General features: G+C 40.9%; 1 protein-coding gene across 3 annotated transcripts in view; it reads right to left on the bottom strand.

Annotated features, from left to right (window-relative positions):
* The window catches only part of LOC121883609 (RNA binding protein fox-1 homolog 3-like), a 350329-nt gene that overhangs the window by 106522 nt on the left and 215925 nt on the right, over positions 1-27882 (bottom strand). For all 3 annotated transcript variants that reach the window (XM_042391967.1, XM_042391968.1, XM_042391969.1), the window contains one exon: positions 1546-1655. In XM_042391967.1, the coding sequence (XP_042247901.1) occupies positions 1546-1655 (110 nt within the window). The remainder of the gene's footprint in view (positions 1-1545; positions 1656-27882) is intronic.

Genomic DNA, 27882 nt, shown 5'->3' with positions numbered 1-27882 from the left:
TCTTTTCATTAGATTTGATCTGCCTGGTAAAATGCTCCTGTCTGTAATGTGGATTTCTATAAGAAATTTAGAAATGTAGACTTGACGAAGCCCTTCAGAGCACTATAAGGAACTCTACTACTTTTTTCATTGACTGCACAGTAATAAACATCAGTGTGTAAAATCGGTGCAGGGTCCCTTTAAGAAGAAGGATTTCTCTTTCTATTCTATTCAATTCTCTGCTTTTACAAAGCTGCCAACAAGTGACTTCATGCATATATATATATATATATATATATATATATATATATATATATATATATATATATATATATATATATATATATAGATATATAGATATAGATATATATATATATATGCATGAAAAATTCTGTCAGTTGTGCTGTTTGATGTCTTCATTCTCATTTGTTGCATCTTTCAAAGGTTGGTTTATTGACTACAGAGTGTCGTGTGTGTGTGTGTCATGTCGTGCATACTTACTGTAAGTTTGATTAATTTGTGCATATATTACCGTAAACTGTATATAACACACATTTCCTTGAACAAGTTGCAGGTTTTTTACGATTGTGAAGAGATTCAGTCGCTTCGCCACTTGCAAAACAAGCAAACCCAACTGGAATCCTAACAGCTTCTTGCATCTCCGTTTGACATTAATTGATAATCAAACAAGCCTTCACATTAGACATTTATGAGATCAGCTGAATTATCTATTTAATGTAACCCAATTATATGCAACCCTTGTGCACCAATCAACACTAATTCCCGACTCATAAATGACAGCTACTGCGACAGATTTAATCAATAATAAACATTGATGAAAACTTGCGACCCGCTTAGAAAGAGGGTAATTAACAGGAAGAGAAAAACCGCTGCTCTGAATTTCTTTTTTCTTTAGGAAAATTGCTCTCTGATCCACGGCGGCTTTATGTTGTTCACAAGAATCTCTTCTGTATCATATTCCAGCACCAGAGAGAGAGCAAGTGTAAAGCAAACATTCAATTTCCCTTTGACAATTTGGGATATACATTTATCATTAATTCTTAACACAGACTTCAACTGCTCCACTTCTTAATTAGAACCTTGTAATTTTTTTAAGCTGTTGCCAACAAACTAAATGTCATGAATTATTGAGCTTTTTTTTCGCTACAAACTCAACATCAGGGCAGTTTCAACTGGAGGAGAAATGACACCATACATGGCTTCACCTGTGCTTTTAGGGTCAAAGAAGATGCCTCACATGGGATTTTCCCTACATGAAGCTCAAGCCTTCAAACCTTTCTGAAAAAAAAAAAAAAAGTCTGATATGAGATAAGATGCTAAGATGCGGTGGGGGTTCCCTCATCTTGCATCCGCAGCAGACGACTGTCACATCCTATACGCTGAATATATCTTCTACTAACACATGTCAACAAAAGCAGGCATCAAAAGCAGCCCATTAGAGACTTTTGGGGGGAATTCTGCACCTGAAGCCTGTTTTGGTTTCAACAGAACCGCACGAAACTCTTCCGACAAAATGGACATAAGTGTAACGCCCGCTGCTCTTACCAGTCTTGTAAAGAGGGGCACTCCCAAATGCCAGAGGTGATCGTTCAGCAGTCCGCTGTACACCACGTTCCCGAAGACAGCAATGCTTCCTGACTTACACAACGTGTTTCCTGCAGGGACACAAAGAAACACAGCTAGGCGTCATTGAAACGGACAGGAAGCAGCGAGACACTTAGCTCTGAGAGAGAGAGAGAGAGAGAAAAAAGGCAAATTCAATCAAAGGAAATCATTGGAGAGGAAGAGGAATAATAGAGAATGCAACATTGATTGTTATAAATATTGATTTCAGAGGTTTATTGACCTTACATGTAATGACAAATACAGAGACGGGTAGCTTGTCTTGAGTCAATGAGGTTGCACAGCTGAGTTGGACTGATCTAATGAGACGCAGGATGAAGATGGTGACAAAAATCTCAAAACATTAAAAGCGGGAAAATCTTCAGAACTCTGAACCAAACCTTTAAATGCTCCATCGCCACATTAAAACCCTTACGAAAAAAACACGTGAGTTATCACATGTGAAGTGCTGTTTCACATGTGATAACTCACATGTGTTTTAACGTGAAATATTCAGGGGCACGTGTGGTTTTCGGACATTTCACATGCGAAACTTCAGGGGCACACGTGATTTTCGGACGTTTCACATGTGATGCATTCAAGGGGCACATGTGGTTTTCGGAAGTTTCACATGTGATGCATTCAAGGGGCACATGTCGTTTTCGGAAGTTTCACATGTGAATTTAAGATACAGATGTGATTTCCAAATGTGAAACTCAGGTTCACATGTGAAACCACAACATCATGTGTAATGTTTCACTTCACATGTGACATTATCTTTTTCACATGTAAAGTTTGCAATCACATGTAAAGCTGAAAACATGTTGTCTTTTTTCACATGTGAATTTTAAGATACATGTGTTTCTTTCCAAATGTGAAACTTAGGTTCACATATGAAATGTTTCGCTTCACATGTGACACTATCCTTTCCACATGTAAAGTTTGCAATCACATGTAAAGCTAAAAACACGTTGTCTTCTTTCACATGTGAATTTTAAGATACACATGTGAAATCACAACATCACACGTGAAATGTCTCAGCTCACATGCGAAAGACTGAATTTCACATGTGCTTTTTTCGTAAGGGGAAGCATCATATCACTTTAACCTTTTGTGCACAAAACCACTGTACTTGAACCCTTTATTACACTCGTGATCTCATCTGGAAGATAACACTCTGCACTCTTCAGGCTCTTATAACTCACTACTCAACTGGCCTCTGCTAACATTTCACTTGCAAAGGTCTAGGGAAGGGAAACGGCGTCTGTTAAAGGCAGCTAAAAATAGAAATATGAAATAAACAAGGGCATTACATTATTAAAAAAAAAAAAGAGATAAAGTGCACAACTCAGTCTTGAGCAAAGTTATGTTCCACTGATGGACTTTAGTAATTTGCTTTATAACAAATGTGATTTTAAATGAAACTTTCTTCCTTCTGGAACAGAGTTTTAGTTTCACTTCAGCTCTCTATGAGTCTTGTCAGCTAAATAAAGGTTAAAAAAAAGTCGAATGTTTGACAGCTACAGCACAACAGCAGCACACTGTCAAGGCTGCTGAAACATGTATAGCATCGGCCCTCATATATAAGTCGTGTCCACTGCCACTAAGCCTCAACACACAGTTCACCCTCTCAAAGACACTCTTAATTAGCTCAGTGCCAATGAGGGGCCTCCACAAACAAAAAACACACATGCATGCATGCCCACACACACACACACACACAAACACACACACACATGTCCCCAAGAGTGTGATGTACTGCACAGCACACTGACGTCCCCATATTTGTGATGAATGCAGCTTATGGAGCAGCACAGCACAGAAAACACAGGTCCCCATTGTAATTTCTGCACAAAGGAACGCTGCAAAGGCACACCAGGGGTGGAGTGGAGCAGTGCTGACAAGCAGCACATGCATTATTTAAAAACAAAAGTAAAAAATGCCCATTAAAGTGTCAGTGGTGCTTTCGGCAGTGCTGGCTTGGGCGCGGTGTGCGCATTACTGTTATTAATGGGCCAGGCGTGGGGGGCATTGCTTTGGTGTGATTGCTCTGCTGCTGTTGCTATCCTCGGTTCAAGCCTCCCCCCCCCCCTTTTTTTTCCCATTTCTTCAGTGTGTGTGTGCAAGAGAGAGAGAGAGAGAGAGAGAGAAGAGGAACAGATAAAGAGCATGATACAGACAGAGACGGAGAGACACGGCGAGACCCCGAGTGCACAGTCAATGAGCTCCTACAGCTAATATCATTTCACATTATTGAATGCATATTAAGGCAGAGAGACCTTGTCAGACGAATAGGAGCAGCAGTGCTTATATCAAATTCTGATCCGCCATCACGGCCACGTCTAAAAAAAAAAAAAAAAAAAAAAATGCCGGGAATGTAAGTCAGCATATTGAAAATAAGTGCAAACCATTTTTCTTTGCAGTTTAAGATCAAGGGCTATACATTACCACTACTGACACAGCAGAATGAGGTCATTGTGTATGTTGTAATTACAGCTGGGTAAACACTCTCTGCTTTCTGCTGCAACACTGGGAACACAGAGACGATGCACGACTAATAAAGAGAAACGAGGACATAAACCCACGACTCTTGATCTCTCTGCTAACAGTAGTGGAAAGTATTAAATAAATAAACTGAAGCAAATGATCAGCGAGGTTTGTTACGATCACTTCCAGAGAAATCAAGGCATCAGCTGTTTTTTTTTGTTTTTTTTTTACTGTTAGATAACCAATAAAGACACCTTCCTGACCTATTCTTCTATAACCAGTTTGTTATGGTGTTATTAATGGTGTTTACATGCAGCAGGCAGAGCACATAATCAAATTTTCCATATTTGTGTGTGTAAGAAAATGTCACATAGAAGAGACAGCTTCAGCTCTGCACAGCTGTAGAGCCGGTGGGTTTTATGTTTATTTATTTCATTTTGCTTATAAAAAATGAATCATGCTCAACATGTTTGTTCCACTGGGGTGTCTGTAGTTTTATTTTCCCTTTTAATAAAAATCTAACCTTAAATTAATGACATGTTGCTTATTGGATCATGATGAACTGTTGATAATCTTTTTTTTTTTTTTTTTCTTTTTCTGGGGTTGTTAATTCTGCTTCTTTAGGGCTCCTCTCAGCGTTCGGGTGTTCTCTCATCTGCAGACTCAACAGCATCGAGCCCAACCTCTGATTAATTATTAATTGTGTGATTAAAGTGTGTGTGTGTGTGTGTGTGTGTGTGTGTGTGTGTGTGGGTGGGTGGGTGGCTTGCAGGGAGAGAGGTAGAGGAATGCAACCTGCAGTCTACTTTGCATTATCTACAACTTTGACTTTTTATTTCTTCACTGAGCTATTTTTTATTTTTTATTTTTGGAAACTTACATTTCAGAACAAGGCATTTAACTGCAGGCATCAAACTATTTAATACCCAAATCACCAGACTTGTACAATACCTGCAAAGAGCAGGAGGAAGAAAAAGGGAGAAGAGGGTATTGTTTTATTAAGTGAGTGATGCCTGGTTGAGTCTGGCTCAATTTTCTTTTGGCTGCAAGTCAGAGCTGCGTTTTCTTAAATCTCGGCAAAGACATACATGCAGAGTTTGGCCAACATAGACACACTTCCAACGGCAGAGACGAGGGAGGAGGCCACACACACACACACACACACACACACACACACACACACACACACACATATATATATAGAGAGAGAGAGATTTGAATCTGTTCAGCTTCACACTTCATGACTTTCACACTTTTCCAAAGAGGTAAGAAAACATAAATATGTTCTTGAGTGAGACAAGATGAACTTAAATGAACTTAAAATGCTTTGCATCTATCACATCAGAGATGATTGACAGGTTGAACTGCAAAACCCTCCGTCTCATTACGTCATATCTGTCTATTGAGAATCCAGCACTTGATTGTCTTTCCACAATATTGACAAAATTAATATCTGTGTCCTGAAACAAGAGAGAAAAAGGAGGTTTGCTGCCCTAGAAACAAGAAAAGTGAAACTTGATTTTTAGAAAACATTTGAAGGACTTTGATGTACGTTAGGAAAAACTTAAAATCAAGTAAATTACAAAAATGACTTGATAAGATGAGAGATATGAGAGATTTTATCTGCTGACAGCAACCTGAAATGAACTAGAATAATAACCTTCATGTGTAATAATGTGAAAAGTAAATGATTTGTATTAAAATACATAGTATTGGAGTTCAAATGATCAATCAGTGGATCGACAGAATTCAAACAGTCGTCCTCAAGTATTTTTATAATCAGTTCATTTCAATTTTTAAAGCAAAAATGCCAAATAGTCAATGGTTCCAGCTTCTAAATTTTGAGGATTTGCTGCTTTTCTTTGTCTTATTTGATAATAAACTGATCATTTTTGTGTTATTTACACTGCTGATGACGTCTCTATGGCTTCAGGAAATTCGGAAGACGAGCGTTTTTTGATTCTCTGACGTTTCATAGACTTCACGATAAATAACGATAATGAAAATAACCATCACAGTGTCTGTATACAAAAACACAGTTCCTCATAGTTTGATCCTGTTCACTGCACAACCAGCTTAATACCGGAGAAAAGAAAATTGAAGAAAACCATCTGAGTGTGGTGTCAACATTATAGGTGATTCTAGTTATTTAGAAATGTGCGTGTGTGCGTGTGTGTGTGTGTGTTTGTGTGTGTGTTTGTGTGTTTGTGTTTGTGTGTGTGTGTGTGTGGCGACCCTGGCCTCCTCCCTCGGCTCTGCCGTCGGAGGTGGGTCGCTTTAAGCATTCAAACTCCAGAATGTGCAGCTCATTTCTAGCAATGAGGCACATTGCTGCAATGCAATAAGGGAAAACAACACTTTTAATAATTCAGGCCCTGAGACCGTGAGGAGGGTGAGGTGGAGGAACGAGGGGGGAGGAGGGAGGGGGGTGGGGATGGGTGGAGGGAAGACGTCTTAAAGTACCGCAGAATGGCTCATTTAGCTCCTGCTACGCATTATTAAAGTTGTATCGAACCCCCTCCTGGGTCTTTCCCAAAGTTTTTTTTTTTTTCATTTTCCTTTCCTCTTTCCCCAAAAGCCTGCAAGGTAACCAATAACAGCTAGCAACATTTATAAACGACAGAGTATCCTGCACCTTAGAGGAGGAGGTAAACAATGGTGTAGCTCTTAATCTCTCTTTCTCCCCCCCGTCCTCCCCGCTCACTAGTCCTCCGGTCCGAAATTTGTCAGCGCTTTATCCCGTTTCGAAACCGTAATACGGAGCCTCTGCTGTCCAGATTATTTTCTGCCTGAGCTAAGCTCACGATGCATAAAAAATGTGGGGAATGAACCTTGTATGGAATCAAATTGAGTAATAAAATCGTGTTCACTGTGGCACTGATGGACGAATGATGGTACTGTTAAGGACGTGTTCAAAGGTACTGTAAATTGCCTCTGAGCCTGATGGCGGCTTCCAGAGCAAAGAGAATGAATATGAATAAAAAAAAAAAAATACAGGCAGAAGAAAAATGGGAGCAAGCTAAAATGCAGATTTTTTTTTTTTTTTTTGGTTATCCTAGGGGTAAAAAACAATATATCACTGCACACAAACAGGTAAATCTGACCTGTATCATCGTCCATTTGGCTGAAATTACCTTTGAGCTCTTTAGAAAGCAAACCGTATATGATATTAACCCTTTAACACCCAGTTCTCCCTTTTTAATTTCCTCATAAGTAGCTTCAAGGTTGAGAAAAACCATCTTAATCCACACTGTGACTGTCTGACAGCATCATAAAGATTCTGTATTGTCTTGTTTCAGCTCTTAATTGCAGCTTTATGATGTTTACACTGTTGAAATATTCAAACCCCAAACTCTGTGTGTTTTATGGCTGCATCATTCCATCAAATGGATATATTTTACATGTGTTGTGCATCATTTTATGCATAGTTTCCCCCTAAAGTTCAGCCTGCTGTATTTTAATGTCTTTGGGGAGAAAAAAAATAAAATAGATTTATGTGTGTTTGAACAATGTTTGGCTGCACAACATGTATTTCCCAGTAAGTCAGAGGTGAATGAAAAAAAAAAACGTATGTCAGATTTCATGTTTTCACTTATATTTGCAAGATTCTGTAAGAGCTGAGAAAAACTATAATCTAGTGGTGGTCAACCTCTGAACAAGGCTGTTTTTCTTTATGAAAACCTGACATTTCAGACATACTGTGTAAGGTTTTCAGCCGGCAGCAACAAATTATAATTATTATAATTTATGATTACTGCTTACGTTGCACAATACAATGAAAAAAAAAAAAGTAAAAGCCCATTAAAATGTTCATTTGGGATATATACACCATAAACTGCTGCAGAGATCTTAAATCTAAGCGCACTGTGCCGAGAGAGAGATGAAGAGACAAAAGACAGGAGGTCAGCAGAGAGAGAGGAAGATAGTGGATGTCAGGCATGTTATGATTGGCTGATATATTGGCCTTTTATGAGAAATCGGATGTGGTCGAGTCAGTGTTGTTCACCTCTGATATGATGGATATGAAACAGTCTGACTGATTACATATTTATTGTAGTATATGATACCGGCTGTCTACAGTCAATCTGAATTGTAACCTGTCAGTCAGATTCCACATAAATTATAATAATAATATTTTCTGCACTGGGGGGGGTCTCTCAATCAAAACAATAACAAAAGACGGAGTTTGATGACGTCGTAAAGTGATGTGGGATCATGGGATTTGTTGTCTTCGTTGTTAAACAACCAACATTGCGGTTAGGATTCCTTCAGTGTTCATCTTTCAGGAGGTTCGGATGTCTCCTCCTCTCCGTAAACAAACGGACTTGGTCATTAAAACCAGTAAAAACACTGAATAAAGCAGTTTCACATTAAAAATCAGTTCAGTGGAGACAGGACGTCCGGACGGGCTACGAGCCGAGCTAATGCTAACGTTTGCTCAGCTTGTCTCTCTGATAACTTAAGATCCAGACATCTGATGACTAAAATCCTTCATCCGGTTAAAAGATATACTTAAAAACAACCAAGATCTACAAAGTGTATCGTAAAAATGTGGCTTAAAACTGGATAAAAAGTCAATTTATGATAGTGTCTGGCAGACAACCACAACGCTGACACATACATAAAGCAACCAAAGGAAACGGACCGTTACCTTGATTAAAATTACATATTTCTCTGGGTTTAAACATTGCTGGAATCATTTGGGATGATGTAAGTACACAACTAAACAAAATATATAACATATGTCTGGTTGGTTTTAGACACTTTAATGTGGAAAAGTTACATATCGGGCCTTTAATGCTGAGCTGCAGATGTTTAGCTTAACTGTGCATAAAGACGGGAGGTAACAGCTTGCATGAATCTGTCCAAAGTTAGCAAAATCCACCTACCAGCACCTCTAAAGCTCACTAATTAACACATTACTGTACATCTTGTTTGTTCAGTCCATACAAAAACAGGCTAGCTGTTTCCTCCTGTTTCCGGTCTTTGTGCTAAACTAAGTTTTATATTTAGCATACACACAGAGTTGTATTGATCTTCTCATTTAACTCTCAGCAAGTAAGCATATAAGCTTTTTTTCGCCACATATATATATTCCTTTCTATCTTTCCTAACCTATTACAGAAGCTTTTAGAACCTCGTGGATAATAATCACCTTTACAGACATGCTATAGGGCTACTGTAGTTTGTTGCTAGCTTAACTTGCTAGCTAGTATCAGAAACATCCTCCCTATCACGGACCCCCAGGCAAACAAGCTCTGGATACTTTTATTGATTGAAACAGTGTACAAAGCAGAAAAATAACACTTTTAAAAGAAGAAGAAGAAGAAGAAAAATCTAAAGAAACTGATAAAGTTTATGTCTACACTGTATTTACTAGATAGACAGAAAATGTAAGTCAGTGTCCAAGACAAGGGAAGTTTATTTGTATAGCACCTTTCGACAACAAGCCAATATAAACTGCATTGTATCACCAGGATATGATACACCTGACAGTTAAAAGATGACAACAGTGAATTGTTGTCTTGCCCTCTTTGTTTTTTTAATGGTTTAGAGGCTGTTTCAGATATTTTTCCATCCCTGACAATAACACATTTAGCAGCAGACACATTCAATTTATAGTTGGAAGCAATTTTTTTTTTTTAATTCACAAAATCTACTGTATCAGCCAGTTCAACTCCAGAAGTATCACCATGCCCTTTCATAAACACAATTTGACGAGGGGGCCTTGTAAATCAAAGCAATACCAGAGCAGCCAGTCAGTCATCCAGCCAGCCTGAACATCAGACAAACCAGTCAGCCAGCTGCTTCGCCTCCTGCTGAGTGTCAGACATCTAAGCTGCAATCTAAGCTGACTAAACACAGACCCCGTTTTCTTCAAAGCTATGCAAATTAGCCACGTTGCTAAGTGGATTCCTCTTTTTTTTTCGTTGTGGAGCCGTAGGGCCGATTATGGCCAATTTCTATCTGCAGAATGCATACATACCTACATACAGTAGAGCACCGTGCTGCGTTACTCCCCGTGGGGGATTCTCAGTAGTCTTCCCTTTCTCATAACAAAACCCTGCTTTAATAGATCAGTTGTTGAATTTAAAGAACTGAAAATAATGTACATTTCTCTGGTGTAACAATAGGAAGAAAAGGTTAAAAATAGAGGTGGAAGGGATATAATAAAGCTCAAAACACAATAGAGACACACAGTGGCAGTGACCTTTGACCTAGAACATGGATGTTCAATCATTTGTGTTCTTCTATTGCATTATGTAGGCTACATAATATCTGGAGTATGTGGACACCCCTGTTCACTTTTTGGTCTGAGGCTGTTTTTATGGGTTGGGCGAGGGCTCCTAGTGCCACTAAAGGTGAATCTAAATGCTAGAATGTACAGTGACATTTTCCTTTTAATAAGTGCAGGAGGTGGAGCGGTACCGACTAGATATAGTTGGGCTCGCCTTTATGCACAGCAACAGCTCTGGAACCAAACTACAGGAGAGGGAGTTGCTAGGAGGAAAACTCTGACTGTTGTTTGTGCGTATGCACCAAACAGCAGTTCGGAGTATCCAGCCTTCTTGGAGTCTCTGGGTGGGGCCCTGGAGGGAGTGCAGCCCCCGTCAATGCTCATGTGGGCAATGACTGAGAAACCTGAAGGGGGATGATTGGGAGGAACGGCCTGCCTGATCTGAACCCTAGTGGTGCATTGTTACTGAACTTCTGTGCTAGCCATGGATTGGCCATAACAAACACCATGTTTGAGCATAAGGTTGTTCATAAGTGTACCTGGTACCAGAACAAAGATTGATGATAATCTTTGTAGTTGTGTCATCAGATTTGCGGCTGCATGTCTTGGACATTCGGGTAAAGACAGGAGAAGAGCTGTCAACTGATCACCACCTGGTGGTGAATTGGATCAGGTGGTGGGGGCGGTTGCCAGACAGACTTAGGATAAAAACGAATAGTGAGGGTGGACTGGGAACATCTGGCGGAAGCCCCTGTCCATGAGGTCTTAAACTCTCACCTCCGGAGGAATTTCTCTGGCATCCTGGGGGAGGTTGGGGACATGGAATCCAATCCAATCATTGGTGCCTGTTGGGGCAGCAACCCGAGACCCCGCTGGTGGACACGGGCATTGAAGGAACCTGTCAAGCTGAAGAAGGAGGCCTTTCCGGTCTGGCTGGCCAAAGGGTCTCCTAAAGCAGCAGATGGGCACTGAAGGGCCAAAAGGGCAGCATCACAGGTGGTTGCTGAAGCAAAAACCCGTATGTGGGAGGAGTTTGGGGATGCCATGGAGAAGGACTTTCAGCTAGCCTCAAAGAAGTTCTGGCAAACAGTCAGGTGACTAAGGGAGGGGAAGCAGGGCCCAGGCTGTTATCAGCAGGGGTGGAGAACTGCTGACCTTGACTGGTGACATCGTCGGGTGGTGGAAAGAACACTTTGAGGATCTCTTAAACCCGACCAACATGCCCTCCGTGAAGGAGGTACAGTTGGATGACTAGGGGGAAGCCTCACTCATATCCCCTTCATGTATGTTAACCGAGTAGACAAAATATTAGGGACACTTTTCAATATAATGCACTCCAGTACATCACCACCACCACCCACTACAACCTCAGTAATAAACATAAAGTACAATTATTACCATTCTGACAATGTCAGCAAAAACTGAAAATGTATAAGCTTCTTAAAAGTAGAAATAATGGCAGAGCTGTTGTACTGGATTGCATTAGATTGAACAGGTTTACCTAATGAAGTGGCCGGTGAGCAGGCCTATATATATATGCATACATATATATAGTTATTTTATTTTCTCTTTCTTTTTTTCTTTTTAAATGATCAGATTATTTTTGATGTTTCATGCCTTTAAAGAATATATATTCAAACCAAGACATTCTTTGGTTGAACTGGTAACAACTGGTGAATAAGGGTCACAAGTAGACATCACTTTGTTTTAAAGGCATCTGCATAGTGGACCAGGATTGGCTTCCAGACTAGTTATGACATCATAAATCATGCTTATATGTAAACATCTTAAACTTGGATTTTTAGTGAGCTCAGAGAAACTTTCCTCCTTCAGCAGATGAATGTGAAAACAAACTGTGCACATATATCATTCTGCACAGTGAGGCTCAAAAATACTAGTAAAGTAACGATGGTCAAAACACATTTTTGAGTGGAGGAGGACTTTAAAGGTGCAGTGTGTAGAATTTAGTGGCATCCAGTGGAACAGACTTTGCAGAAATGGAATATAATATTCATAAGTATGTTTTAATTAGTGTATTGTGTTTTCGTTAGCTTAGAATGAGCCCTTTATATCTACAGAGGGAGCGGGTCCTCTTCCACGAAGCCCGCCATGTTGCACCACCATGTTTCTACAGTAGCCCAAAATGGACAAACCAAACACTGGCTCTAGAGAGGACCTTTTGCATTTTTTGTGAGTTTCGTGAGTCCATAAAGAACTGGCTTTCCCAGTTTGGTTTGGAAGAACTTGACTGGCCTGCACAGAGCCTTGACAACACCTTTGCAATGAACTGGAATGCAGACTAAGAGCCAGACCTTATCACTCACCATCAGTGTCGGACTTCTTTAATGCACTTGTGGCTGAATGGGAGCAAATCCTGCAGCCAGGTTCCGAAATCTGAAACCAACCCCAAACCAGGAGGCTGTTAAAGCAGCAGATTAACGCCCACGGGTTTGGAATGAGATGCTGTATGAATGTAACGATCGGATGTCCAAATACATTTGGCCACGTAAGTGTATCTCCGCTGTTTAGCTCACCTTCATGGCTCTGTCTTTCCTCCTTGCTTCCCTTTATTTGACACTCTACGCTCCACACTCTCTTTAATCATTCCTCATTAGTGCACAGCCCCGTTCACTTACAGTAGAGGGATTAATAAGTCACTGGGCAACATTCACCAGGCATCGGCCAAGGCTAAAGGGACTGGGTGGGGATGGAGGGGGTGCAGGGGGGAGGATGGGTAACTGGTAACAGGACTGCTGATCCTCCTCCTTTTCTAATGAGAAGCAGCGGGGATGAAGGGGAAGGAGAATGACAGGGGGAGGGGGGGGGGATTTTAGACTCATCATCATCACTATGATAATAATTATTATTATTGGTGTAAAAAAAAAAAAAAGTGTGTTGTTGCTGTTATGGAATCACACTAAAAACAGCAACCCTATTTGCTAAAGTCATTTCCATTCCTTCTTATCATTATCTCTTCATTATCATTATCACCATTACGATCGGTCACGGTATTATTATCCTAATTGTTCTCGGCATCAACGCAACATACTGCAGCTAATGACAACCTCGAGATGCGGCGAGGAGGGAGGGGTTGTTTTTTTTTTAATGCAAAAATAAATAATGCAAATAAAAAAAAAAAAAACAACCAATGAAAAATGTCTGAACTGCCCATCTGGCTTGAAAATGTTCCGGAGACACAAGCGAGAGGATAGAAACCAACCAAAAGCTCTCTTGATGTCTCAGTCTGGATGTGCGTTGGCAACAAGCGAGGGCCTCGGGATTCCATCAGACTATTGATTGTTACCACCGCTCTGGTCCTGCTTTACCACCCTTATAAACAATCTCTCTGTCAAGCACACTATAGGGCAACAAATGATTTTTATTTCATAGATTTCTGGATTTGACTGATGAATTATTCATTGGCGTTCTTTACCTTTGGCGCAAGAAAAAGGAGGGCGAGGGTGTTGAAAAGACAAAGAAATTTCAAAATGTATCGTCAAGAAGGCCTGTATACATGAACACTTTTTCTTCCGAAAGGTTTTTTTTTTTTTTTTTTTATGTCTTTCCACTAACCTACATCAGCTCTGCTTTGTCAACATCAGCTGAGTGAGAACTCCCAAGGGCCAACAAATCTCCTGTAATCTGCCAGACCTCCCTGCCATGTCCGGTGCTGTTGTTTTCCTGTATCCTTCCAAGTGTTATTGAGTCTGCAAACTCTGAAAAATTGTTATCAATTTGGATCAGGTCCAGCACCTGTGTGGTTTTCTTTTTGCCGGTGTTGTTGAATTACACAGACTTTACTGCCAGCACAGATGTTCAGAATAATGTGACAGTAAAACTCCAAAGAAAGATGGTTTAAGGCAGTGAAAGAATATCACAGTTTATATTTTGTGATGTTTTCGATTTTGTGTGGCGTTTAACTGTGGAGGTCAATTGCTACTCTCTGATTTGTTTGAGTAGAGGTGTGCATATGTGTGTGTGTGTGTGTGTGTGTCCTTGGCTGGCGGCTGATGACGTCCGTTTGTTTAAGAGCTCTGGTAGCCACAGGTGGATTCGCATTAGTAATCCTGCACTGGGGGGAAATACTGGCTAGCAGCAGCAGCAGCAGCAGCAGCTCATACTGGTGGAAGCCGAGTGGGGTCTATAAAATATCAAAGCAGATCGATCAGTCTGACCTCATAGCGTATCCACGCTTAGGCAGCCGGGCAGGGTTAAACCCAGTCAAGAGAGGGAAAACAAACACTTCACGACGGCGTTTTGCTGATTTCTCAACAGCATGCCTTTTTTTGCTGCTTCTCCTCTTACAATAAAAATACATAACAATGCGGCCTCTTTGTGCATGCAACTGCACCAGCTGGAGCTAGGGCTGAAATTAACTTTAATGCCATTCTCTCTTGTGTGAGAGACAGAGGCTGAATAATGTAGCAGCGGTAGCTCACTTCCTGAAAAATCGCCAAAATCACAGGGGATGATGATTGTTGCATCGCGCCTGGCATTTGTGTTGTATCCAGTATCGGACCGAGGCGCTCTCAATTGCACCCTGGAGGCTGGAGCTTGCTAACTGAAGAGAAACCAGGTCAACTGATAGGGGAATTGTGTTGTTATCTTTATATGTGCATGCTGCAGATACAGTGGCACGGCTCTCTCACTAGCAGCTCGCAACATTTTTACAAAGCAATCAGGGCCTGTTATCGACGCATGGGTAGCAGGGCTAAACTACAGTAATCCACTCCATGTTTACTAATGAATCGCCATTTAGGGACGCAGCTCAATTGTGAGTCAGGGCTGAGGGCGGGGCCGAACACCGGGGCGATTTCACATCCGAGGGAAGGAAGTGAAAGGATGAGGGGCGAGCGGCTGCCTCCCCCCCCCCCCCCCCCCCCACCCCCACCCCGACTTGACATCCCATCATGATGAGGGGGGCCGCTGGCTGGGCAGCTTGCTGGCAATGCAGAGTCTGTTTGTTGTGCATCCATCAACCCCAGTGTCCTGCCCAGGAGCCGATCGATAGCCAACACAAAAGCTCATTGATGACGGACAGCTCTTGACAAACATATAGCATTTTTTTTCTGTCTAGTATAGCAATAATCTCCAAGGTCACAGTGAGTCATTCAACGGATGGCGGTGGGGACGTGAGGAGCTCATACGGCGAGTCTTCTGTGTGTCTTTTCACGCGGGGGAGGAACAAAAAAGGGTCTGATGCATTTTAAGTCGGGCGCTGAAAGCTCTTGGCACATTGTTAGGCAGCTGTACACAAGGAGAATGAAAGCATACATACTTGACAAGTGGTGAAGCTGCCTTGACATGTAGGTGACTGACAGCAAAAAACCCCCCCAAGGACACATAACTAACCCAACACTTAATGGTGTAATGGAAAGCTGAATTAGCGGACAGTTTCGGGGTCAGCATGAGCTTAAATGAAAAAAAACAAAAACTGGACTGTTTACGTGAGAAATCTTAACGTTTCCCTCTTGTAAAAAAAAAAAAGTTAGTTAGTGGTGACAGCTGAGAAGATAGACAGCCACACATACACACTGACACTACAGGTGTGTTAGGGCACAGACTTGGAGTTATAATAGGAGGGCCAGGCCTTCCCCCCCCCAGGCCATCCTGCCAGCTGGCCGGACTGAGTGTGAGTGATGCCCGAGCGAGGCAGCCCCATTAGGGAAGTGCTGGTGGTGAGTGCAGGATAGCTCAGGTAATTAAAGCCAAACCAAAGCAGGCAGGCGAGGAGGGAGCTCCCAGATTTATGTGGCTGAGTAATGCACATACTGAAGTCAGCTCGCCATCCAAAAGGCCTCCCTCACTTACAAACAGTCTCGAGAGACATTAGCCATCCTCACCACTCTGATGCAGCCTATTACTCTCTCTCTCCATCTTGTTCTTCATTTAACAGTTTTGTTTTGAATCCCAGATCCCACTCTGCGATGATCAGATCAAATATATATGATGGGATATGATTTAGATTTCCTCTGTCCCCTGATATTATTAGGCAATCACATTCTGATGAAAAGCTATCCACTGATTGGTGCATTAGGTTTGATTTTGGACATTTTTATGAATATTGGATATGGGAAAAGCAGCTTATGTCCCAACTTTTATTGCATTAAGGTCTGTTTTTATATTGACAACAAAGTACTCACAGGCTGACTTACATACTTGGGAAGAACTGTCACATAAGATGTCTCATCTTTGCATTTTTGAAAGAACTCTTGGCCAGATCCACAAAATTGTGCAATATTGGTTAAATGATAAAGTGGAGATGCAAGTCTCTGATGTGGCTTTTCTAATATTTTGCTACAATCATGTATTTCTATGGTGACTATTTAAAATTGCAGAGACTAAAATATAAGATGAGTTGTGTTCATACTCCCAGTTACTGCTTGTTTAATTGTATGAAATGAGCATCAAATAATATGCATTTCTTAAAAGTGTGATTTGTGGGGTTTTAACATGCCTTCTGTGATAAAAACTAATATTAATAATGATAATTACAAGAGTAAAGTTAGCAGAGCAAAGCTAAAACTACTGTTTTCAAACAGTAGCCAAAATACTTAACCTCCAATATCTATAATTGGTTGTAAAAATAGACTGATTTTCATTATTTGGTGACTGTAACAAGTCATTAGACGTACAGCTGGTCACCAAACTCTCAGCTGATAGGAATCACTCGTCCTCGTCCCTTGCGTGAACTTAAATATCTCAGCTTGATCTTGATTATAGTGACAAGAATCAAAGTTGGGGCTAAAGTGTAGCTGTGATGTTTGGCAAACCTTGTCATATTCTCCTGACACCCATTAACATGATGTTGAACATTTCGGGAGAAAAAAAAAAAAAAAAAAATGATAACAGCAGTGTCTGTCTGAGTGGTAGAAACAGTTCTGAAGTCAACACTGTCAAGAAACTGTCAGAGAGGAAAAAAAAAAAAAAATCTCAAAGATGAAGCTCTCAGAGGAAACCGACCGCACTCGGTGCTGAGGTTTTTGGTCGATCACACCTGTCAGCCTGTACATCAGCTACTTATGTGGGTCCTTGTTAGCTGACTGATGATGTGAATAGCTTCGGACTACCTGCTGCTGCTGCTGCTGCTGCTGCTGCTGCTGCTGCTGCGGATGGTCTGCAGTGGATCAGCTTATTTTCTGACCATAACTTAACCCAGCATCGCTGATCAGATATGCTGGAAAAATAGATCATCTCTGATACTCAAACAGAGAGCTGAGATCAGATCGAGGGGGTCGACTGAGTGACTGTAAGGTAGCATACAGTAAATCCAACCTCCTGTCAGATCACATTTCATTCCCATCTCCGCAAGATGGAAAGATAGCCGTGGACACACAGACGTATCAGATGGACAATGCTTAGATTGTCAAACAGAAAAACAGATCAGCGGGAGAGAATGAGAGTCAGGCAGTCAGGTCCTCTGGAGGGAAAGCCAATGAAAAAAAAAAAAAAGCCAGATGGACAGACAGGCATAGAGTAAATCATGGAGAAGCTCCTCAATGCCGGAGCAGTATAGAGAATGGCAGTGCAGGTTGGGAAGAGTTAGCCACAGTGTGCACCAGCTAGCGTTATCAATGCTGACAGGCAGACAACCCGTTTATAGGGAAAGGAAAAAAAGCATCAAGGAAATCCTGCTCTTGTCTATCCCCAATTGAATTACTGCCGTGATCTGAAGATGGGAGGGATGTGTGTGTGTGTGTGTGTGTGTGTGTGAGTGTGTGTGGGGGTGGGGGGTGGGGGGTGAGGGGGATAATATTCTTTGACGAGAGGGGCCGCTCCAAATGCGCACAGAAAATGTATCCGTACAGTGTGTCCCTCAGGGCTCACATCTCACAACTTTGCCCATCTATTTTTATTTGTTCCCCGTGCTTCTAGTTAAAGCAGTGCTGCAGCCAACAAAATGGAGAGAGAGAGAGAGAGAGAGAGAGAGAGGGAGAGAGGGAGGAGGGAGGAGGAGAGGGAAGGGGGAGAAGAAGAAGAAGAAGAAGAAAGGGGGGAGAAAGAGAGGAGGGTGCAATGAGACACACCGCTGGGAGGGGAGCGGGGCGTAGATCGCGTGACCCCTGCGATGTTGTTGGAATACTAAGTTCCCTGGCAGAAGATACGAGGGAACAAAGTGCATAGGAGAATATATATACACAACACACTCAGGTATGTGCGCACACATGTACGACATACACTCCTTCCTTCCCCCCATAAAACTCGCCGGATAGAGGAAAATGGCGAAATCTCAAGAAGCCGAAAGGGACAAACGTTTGCCAAATGAGCCCCTTCGGGCAGCCGTCAAGATGACAGGAATTTGGAGAAGCTTGGTCCAGTTTCATCCAGTTTCACCCAAAACACGCTGTCTAATCACACTTTTAAAAGTGTCTTATCCTGAGCCAATGGCCACATTTTGACATGACATGATGCAAACATCACTCCCTCCTGGGCCTTAAATGATGGTTTCAGTTTATTACAACTTCTTATTTTTTTTCCTAGCTGGGACCCATCATTTCTATCAGCTATGAAAATGTGTCCTCACAAAAGTAATTGCTGTAATTTGGAAATGCGACAACATCACTACATCAAAAGGCCTGCGGGGCAAAAAAAAAACAAAAAAAACACGAGCAGTCAGATAATCAGACAAGTTTTAAACAGGGACGTACCGATCCAACTACTTCTCTCCCAATACTGATTCCAATCTGCTGATACTAATTCCTGATTGGATTCCTGTGGTCTACAGTCTGTAAACCACACTGTGTAGAACTCATCGGGATAATATTTGTCAGGTACCATGAGGACGGCGTTTGCTGATAGTTGAAACACTGAATTTTATTATGACTTTAACAAAAATGAATTGGTAATGTACCCAATACTGATCCAACTAATAAGATCAGTATTGGCCCAGAGACTCTTCTAGCACATTGGAGCATCCCTGGTGGTAAACAAGTCAACAGTTGTGAGTGATCACCTTATTCTGAAAAACTAATGAACTAAACTAACTAGTAAAGCAGGTCTGTGATGGATGTTTAAAACGGACAGTTTGGGTAATTGTTAGTTTTTTTCTTTCAAATAACTTTGAATAAACTCAGAATTTCTTAACAACATAGTGACATAAAGTGTGTTGTTATTAAAACTGACAACCACTCACTAAAAAGAACTCTTATTTTGAAAGAATCTGCATATCGACATTTAAAGAAATAATAGATTTCTACAATATCTGTTCATCTGTTCATGGTCACTTGATTAATAATAATAATAATAATAATAATAATAAATTTTATTTATATAGCACTTTTCTTAACAATGTTACAAAGTGCTTTACACAGGAAAATAAAACCAACAAGGCAGATAAAATAAGCAAAGAGGAACAAAGAGGTAGTGCATAGAATAGAATAGAAGATGCACAGTAATAGTAATAATAGGACAACAGGAGTAAAATAATGATAAATGAGATAAAATAACATCAATTAATAGGTGTAAAAACAGTAATTCAAACATATCAAACGTTTCCAAAAGCTTTCACAAAGAAAAAAAGTTTTAAGACGAGTTTTAAAAGAAGCTAAAGAGACCTAGTGTGTCTGGGTTCAGTGGGCAAGGAGTTCCAGAGAGTCAGGGGCTCTGCGGATCTTAATGGTCGAGGGGGCACATACCAGTTCAGTAGTGCAGATATGTAACTGGGAGCAAGGAGCAAGGTGATTAAAGTTTGGGAAAGATGTTTAAAGATGTACTTTCCATTTTACTTTCCATACATAAAGGGCACACTTCTGCACTGGTATATAGAGCTTTTTGCATCGATTGGCCAAAACTAAGAAAATAAAACCCAGGTTGTAATAAACTGGTGACCAGAATCAAAGGTGCTGGCGGTGCGTTTTGTGAGCTTCTCAGGCAGCCGTACCTGCAGCTAAAACACCAGAGCGCCACAGTGTTTTAGCTCTCAGAGAGACTGATGCCCCAGCAGAAATTGTTGTATTACGGCCAATACTTTTCGCTCAGTCGTCAGCGAGCAGGAAATAGGAAATGATGCATAAGTATCAAGGATTTACTGTCACGTACAGTACGGCTGTCATCACACAGAGGTGCATCGTGATGATATACGCCTCCAATCCTCCATTTCTACTGAATGTCTTTATAACTCTGCATTAACCCAAATCCCTGGCTGGCACTGGGAGGTGTCAGTGGGGGGTTTAAAGTTGGGGGCGGGGGGGGGTATTTCCTCAGTCACACCTGCCTATTACGCTTGCTACTCAACTTGATGGCACTTCTAGGCATCCCGAACGTCTCGGTGAAGATCATTTTCTTGACAAAATGCTCAACTCAGGAAGCTATTCTGCAATATTTTCAGAACACCTGTACATAAGTGTGTTTGGTTGAAAAAACCGGCATGCGAGAGAAGGAACTACACAATGGTTCTCATTATTATCTATTTTCTCCCTCAACACCTCAGCGAGTGTCAGTCGGTGACACAGTTTGAAATACATAATAATAACTAGGCTGTTTTAAATTGTGATGGAACCGTGTTGAAAGAGGAAGAAAAAGCAGTGAAATACAGCTCGTGTTGCTATTAATTTATATTTCAGATCTTCCTAAATGAGATATAAACATGTGACCACTGTGATGATGTGCCTATAGCCATTAACACAAAGCAACTAACTCATTAATAGGGACAGACCATTCGGAATGAGCCAATTGAGCACATGCTGCTTAGCTAATCCCACACATTTCTGTACACCATTGATTTCATTTGACCATTATCGTCCGAGGTTGTGACCAAAATTAGATGCATACCGGCTAATTATCTGACAGTCGGCAGCTAATTATCCAGCTGTAGCGAGACAGAGAGACAAGAGAGGGAAAGAGATAGAGAGAGAGAGAGAGAGAGAGAGAGAGAGAGAGAGAGAGAGAAACCTCCCACCACCTCTCCCAAACTAGCAACTAGTCATCTGCACGACTTGTGATAGAGACCGCGGCGAGGGTGGAGATCAGGTTGAGTGATTCCACTTAAGATCTGAAGCAGGTTCCTCCAGAGAGAGAAATGGAGCAAAAATGAAGCTGAAATGTAAAAAAAAAAAACCCAAGCCAGCCAGACTCCAGAAGACTATGTCCTCACAATAAGCCTAGGGAGGAAAAAATAAATAAATAAAAAAATAAAAATGAGGAGTGATGCTTGGCCTGATTTCTATCTGATGAAAATCATTTCAATCATTCACCTGACAGCAGGAGGACTCCGCAGACAGAGCCAGCAGACCGTAACACACACTGTGTAGTCAGTCAGCCAAACAAATGACTGGAAGATCACGCAAATTAACACTGGTGCTACTACCAGGAGATCAAATGGTATTAGCATTTTTGTTGGGTTTTTTTTGCACAGATTTATGAGGAGATGTCAGCGTGGACATCGGGGGCAGGAAAGGAAAAGGGGGGGGGGGGCGGGGAGGAGGGATGTAGTGTTGGAGGACAACTCCTGAGGTCAGAGGTCAGGAAGACGAACTTGCCTCAGATAGACTAATTACCCAGGAGGTTACGCCCAGCCGGCTGCTGCTCTCGCACAACAGGGATGAGCTTCACTGAACAAGTGACACATGCATACACCACAAGCAACATATTTCACGTTAACTGTGAGTGAAGAGCTCTTTGATCTACTTTCTTTCACCGCTCACAGGATTAGAAGATTAACAGAAAACAAATCAACAGCGAATTTTCAGTCATTTATCAACCAAAAATGCCAAATATTCTCATATATCAGCTACTGAAATGTGAGGGTTTGCTGCTTTTCTCTGATTTCTATAATTGTAAATTGAATATCTTTGGGTGATGGATATAGGACCTTTTCTTAATTCTTCTTTTTCTTAATCTAGGACTCGTGCTTAAATGACTTTCGAACTGCTGTTTTATGCCTACAGAAGCTGTATTTTTAATTCCATTTGTTGAAGAACAAATACTCAAAGCCTGACCAGTCATATAGCTGATGCACATTTAGTAAACATTAAGGATGAATTGGATTTCTTGATTAAAACAAAAAAGAAATACAGAATGGGTTAGAACATAACCCTAACCCTAACCCTAAACCCCCTAACCCTAACCATAACCCTTAACCCCATAACCCTAACCCTAAACCCCATAACCCTAACCATAACCCTAAACCCCATAACCCTAACCATAACCCTTAACCCCATAACCCTAATCTCAAACCGCTCTTCAGATCCCGTCTGCGACCAACTGACAACACTGATTTCTTTTAACCATGATGCAGATCGTTTCCTAACCTTAACCAAATAGATGTGCTTGCCTAAACATAACTAAACCTGCCTAAACCTGACTAAACCTCGGTCATAGAGGTGGCAGATCAGAAACCGGCCATATGAATAATTCTTGTAGCTGTTATTTGTAACAGTTTTGGAAAGCACCAACAAACAACTGGTGATTGAGGTGTTCTCTCTGAGACAATTTGGAAGACAAATCACCTATTTTGTCGTTTTGTTTGGAGGAACAAATTGAATGTATTTGATGGTCTCATAATTAAAGAGTCCCTCTCAGACTATAATAAGACAACAAACAAAAATAGCGAAATTAAGCTTTAAAGGCTAAAATCTATAATATGATCGTAGCTTAAGTAAGCTAGAAAAATGCCCTGATAGTTGCACAGAGCTGTACGCTAATGAATCACATTATTATTGATGTTTTGTTGCATACTTTACATTTTTATCCATTATTTGATATCAATTTTAATTAAAAAAGCTCTGTGAATTTCAGTCCTGTTGTCCTTTTTGCATTTGAATTAGATGTTTACACCAGTAATTGTACCTCCACATAAATAATCATTTGTCTTTTTTTTATTCCTACTCGCACAGTAAACACACAACAGGCATCTATAAGACATTGTATACATCTCAGATAACCCTTCTTTCCCTTCCTTTCCCTCATGCGTGACCCCGGAAGTACTCTGACAGGAAGCGCCCAGCAGGCGCCGGTTGCCGACAGGCTCATCCGCCTGGCTCTCGGTAAACAATCGGCGTGTTTGTGTGAGCGATGGGCACGTCGTTTGTTTTGCTAATGGGTGTTTTTCTCCTTCACACTCCGCAGGGAGTGCTATCTAATGAGCCGCCCACCCGCGCTTTCCCTCCTGCAGCCCCTGTGCCCTGAGTGTGCGGCTTTAACCCCGGTGCAGAGGAGGATGGATCACAGGGGCTGGGGCTACACACACACACACACACACACACACACACATTCAAACACACACTCGCACAAGCCAAAACCTGAGTCACATATTCAGCTAAACTCAACTAAACACACACGCACGGAAGAAGAAGGAGACCGACCTAAAAATACGCTTTATGGAATATATTACACATCTTTAAATATTGATAAGCAAATGCACACACACACCCACGTGAATATACCATGTAACTATTCCCAGGCTACTGCACAAAAATCTTTGCTAACACATGTGGACATTCGTGAACTGATAAGAACGTTGTAGCTCAGCTGTGCGGCTCTCTAATGCACCAGAGAGGACATTAAATATACATGTGAACCCATGAAGCCAGGGCATCCGCTTCTTAGTAACAAATCACACAGGGGATGTCACGCAAAGGCTCTAGATGATGAAGGAGGTGCAGTGATCAAAGCTCGGGCCTAAATATGCATGTTTACGTGCTTCCATTAACGTTGCCTGGTTGACTGGTTGGATAACGTGTTCTAGCGATATCAGAGCATGAAGCAGGATGTGGTTTGAAGAAGGATTATAAGGTTGTTCTGTTTCAAGTGAATTCAGGACAAGTGCTTCTGTCTGTCAACTCCAATATCAGTGTTTCTGGACTGAAGCTGCTGGTTGTCAGTATTTTGTACTTACATTTAACTTATATTTTTATCTTTATACACTGTGACGTTCGTAGCCATGTTCATGTCATTTCAGTTATTTATTTCCATCAAAAATGTATGTTATTTGTGGACAAGCCGTTTGAATTGTCGCTGTATTAAAACCAGGAGAATAACAATTATTATCCTGATGATATACACTTTGGTTTGAGTGAAAATAGTCTATGTACTTCTAGCACATTGATTTCAGTATTTTTGGGTCAGATTGATGGTCATTGGTGGGACTAAAGTAGAAAAAAAATAAAATAAAATTCTACATGTAGTGTAGATATTTTCGACTCTGTAACAGGAAAGAGATGCTTGTAGCGCCAGTTTAAAATAGTTAGGTGAGTTTCCCCCCTTCACCGTGAAGGCTATATGAATGTAATCCATCATCATTATTATTATTATTATTATCATTATTATTATTATTATTACTGATCTTACAGCTACTGACGGCTCGGAGGAATATTAATGCGTCACTTGTAGGTTCAGGTAAGTTTTGGATTAGTTTTTCTGTCATCACTCTGACTGCTTAAAAGTAGCTGCTGGTGTTTGCTATCACATGTAGCTCAAAAGTTCATGTTACCTATCAACAGCAAGGGATGCAGCAGGGAAACGCACAGCGGTGCATCTCGCTTTTTAGGTGTACGCGGTCATCGCCCTACACTACTTTTAGCTCGATGTGATTCTTCAGCCAACAAAAGGACTGTCTAGTTGAGGGTCTCGTCATTTAACATCGTGCAAATTAGCATCGCGACTAGCGCTTTTAGCATAAGTAAATGGGTTTTCCCAACACTCTAGCCAGGACGATGGCGTCAGGCTGCTGTACTTTTGCTTGAAAGGTCTGGCATTCTGTCTTTATCCATATTGTGGTTTTAAGTTATTTGTATGAAAGGCTAAGATTCTCACCACTTACACAACAAAGCCCTGCTACAGTTCAGCTACAGCTAACACTGCTAGCTCACCTGTCCATGAAAAACAACACAATAGGTCATGATGTCAGTCGTACGTCTGAGTGACAGACGCCATGACCTATAGCAATGAATATTGCAAATATTATACTAAATATTGCAATGAAATAACATTACTGTAAACATGTTCAGTGTATGATGGCATATGGATGCCACTGTCTCCACCTAAGGCATAGGTTTTGATGTGCACGCCGTGCTATATTCAGATTAGTGTGACATCATATAAAATGCATTTAGATTTGCTAACCATCTGGAGGCAGGCTGAAACAGGTGTTCCTCCAGAGTGGAGGCGCTCCCTCAACCCAAATCTCTGCATCAATGAGAAAACACATCAATAGTGAACAGCACAAGAAGAGTGCAACAATCCTAAAATCTCATATGTGGAAATAATCCGTCCACTGTCTGGTCTTAAATATGCACTCCTACAGAAATATTATGTGGAGAAAAACCAAAAAAATGTTGTTTTTTTCTTTCTGAATGGGAATATGATGTTATCTAATTCAGCCACAATATATCTGCTCCTTCCTCGTTTTGAGAATAATCGCTCACAAAAAAAAAAAAAACGGTATCAAGGCCAAAAAAACAGCCGCATTTGAAATAAATGCTAAATTCAAGCCATACAGTTATTTTAGCTGAATAAAGATGGTTCATTCTGTTCAGTTTGCCTCCCAGGGTGTCTATATTCATATGTCAGATGATGAACATCGCCAAAGCCATCACGGATGAGGTGACAGAGAGACGGGGCAAAGTGCTGTGGGTAAGAAGGAGAAGGAACAGCTTTCCAGAGAGTGCTGAGGGTATATGGGCCTTCTGTAAAACAGTGGCACAAAGGAAGGAAGTGCTCTTTTTTTTTTTTTTTTTTTTAGACCATATGCTCCTGTTCCGCACAGGAGCTCAACTGAATGGGATATGAGGTCCGGAGACACTGCTGGTCCAAGCCGAGCAGGTGTGCTGCTGAGGCTTTCAGTCACACACACACACACACAGATATGTACAGTATATACTGCTGTTTACACTCTGCAGTCATAATGCAACAACTCTTGATGTAGCAGCTGCCCAGATTGGCCATCTCGAACTGGGACGCCGCATACTTACACTGTTAAGCAGTTTTCAGTTAGTAAAATGAAATGTTTTACGACTATGACCGTACAAGAGAACATTGCCGGAGAAATATAAGGTGAGAGTGAGTTCTGCTGCTTTTAGTAAGCAATACTGTCCACCTGATAACTGTGAGGCCTGATGATGTAGAGTGATGTCGTCATTTAGTCTGAAACTTTAGTCCTAAAAAACTATTCTTTCTCTAACTGGTGGTCAGACTGATATTACATGTTTGCTGTAGATGTTCATGGTCCCCAGATGGTTCATCCTTATTGTTTTGATGAAGCACTGATCTTTGGTCTAGCAAAAACTCCACCTGTGCACAAGAAAACATAAATCTAAACCTAGACTACAATGACCACATTCATGTTCCCCAGCGGATGAACCTTTTTCCATTTTGGTCTCTTAACGAGCTTTCCTCTAGCGCCGCCCGCAGGCTAAAGCGTCAAGCTTGCAAGATACATCTGTAAATTCCAAGTGGATGGAAATGTTGAAAAAACTGACCTCATGACCTTACTTGTTGTGCCACCTACAGAATAAATTTGATCTCAACGACTGGTATTGCTCTAAGAATAGCTAAACTCTCAGTATGTTGTTTGTGAGTACAGCAGATTTTAGGTTTTACACTTCATTCTTCTTACTTTTGATGCTGCCAACAGAGATTTCAATCTAAAGTTTTGAAACATATAATTGCAGAAGGTTTTCTAATAATTATATCTGAGATCTGTTGGTAATATTTGGTGCAAATTTCCAAACTCTTATTGTTACTGTAACTCTTGTGATGGTAAAAAAAAAAAAAACTCTAAAATGAAAGGCCAGCATAACAGTATCAATATATATATAATGCACACTTATGTGGAATTTGATCAAAATATTGAAGAATAATCAATGCATGTTGAAGTCTCTACTAGGGATGTGCACAAATACAAATACATTATTCGGCAAAGCACAAATGGTGTTTTTTTAATGAATATTTGTTTCATACAAATATTTTTTTAAATATTTGTTAGTTACAGGTCTGCCTGCAATGAGGTGATGAGTAAAGTTGTAGCTCAGTAGTCAGCACAGTCGTGTATGATCTGGGAGACTCCAGTTCGAGACCTGGTGTGGGGACCTTCTTCGTAAGGTAGTTTATTCATGAACACGTATTGTAACACTTTAATTTTCTAGAATTAAAAGCGTAATAAATAGCAAAAATAGCCTCTTTCCACTTTTATTTGAATACAAATACAAATAATTTTGCTGCCTCAACAAATATAGATACAAATACAAATACTGGGCTTTCTGCACATCCCTAGTCTCTACATACAGAACTAATGCATTAAGGATAAATTCAATAAAACATGAAGTAGTTCATCTTAACAAGTGTGCACAACACTCACTGAGCTTTATCCTATTTATAGTAAAATGTCAATATCAGCCACTAAAACTATATATTATTGCTTCATGTCCAGTGGGTTAAAATTAGAGGCCGATCAACCACTTTCATCAACTCCATTGACTTTTTACCACTCAGGCAGGTATTAAACAGTGGAGTCCCAGTTACATGAACACACACTCTTAGCCTTCAGCCAGGTGTACAACACACAGTCCTGTTGAAATACCTGTGCTCAAAGCTCACTTATAAACTAAACACACACACAC

The sequence above is a fragment of the Thunnus maccoyii genome, chromosome 18 (assembly GCF_910596095.1).
Source record: "Thunnus maccoyii chromosome 18, fThuMac1.1, whole genome shotgun sequence".
Lineage (NCBI taxonomy): Eukaryota > Metazoa > Chordata > Actinopteri > Scombriformes > Scombridae > Thunnus > Thunnus maccoyii.
The sequence above is the reverse complement of the archived record's forward strand: the minus strand, read 5'-3'. Positions and strand labels throughout refer to the sequence as shown.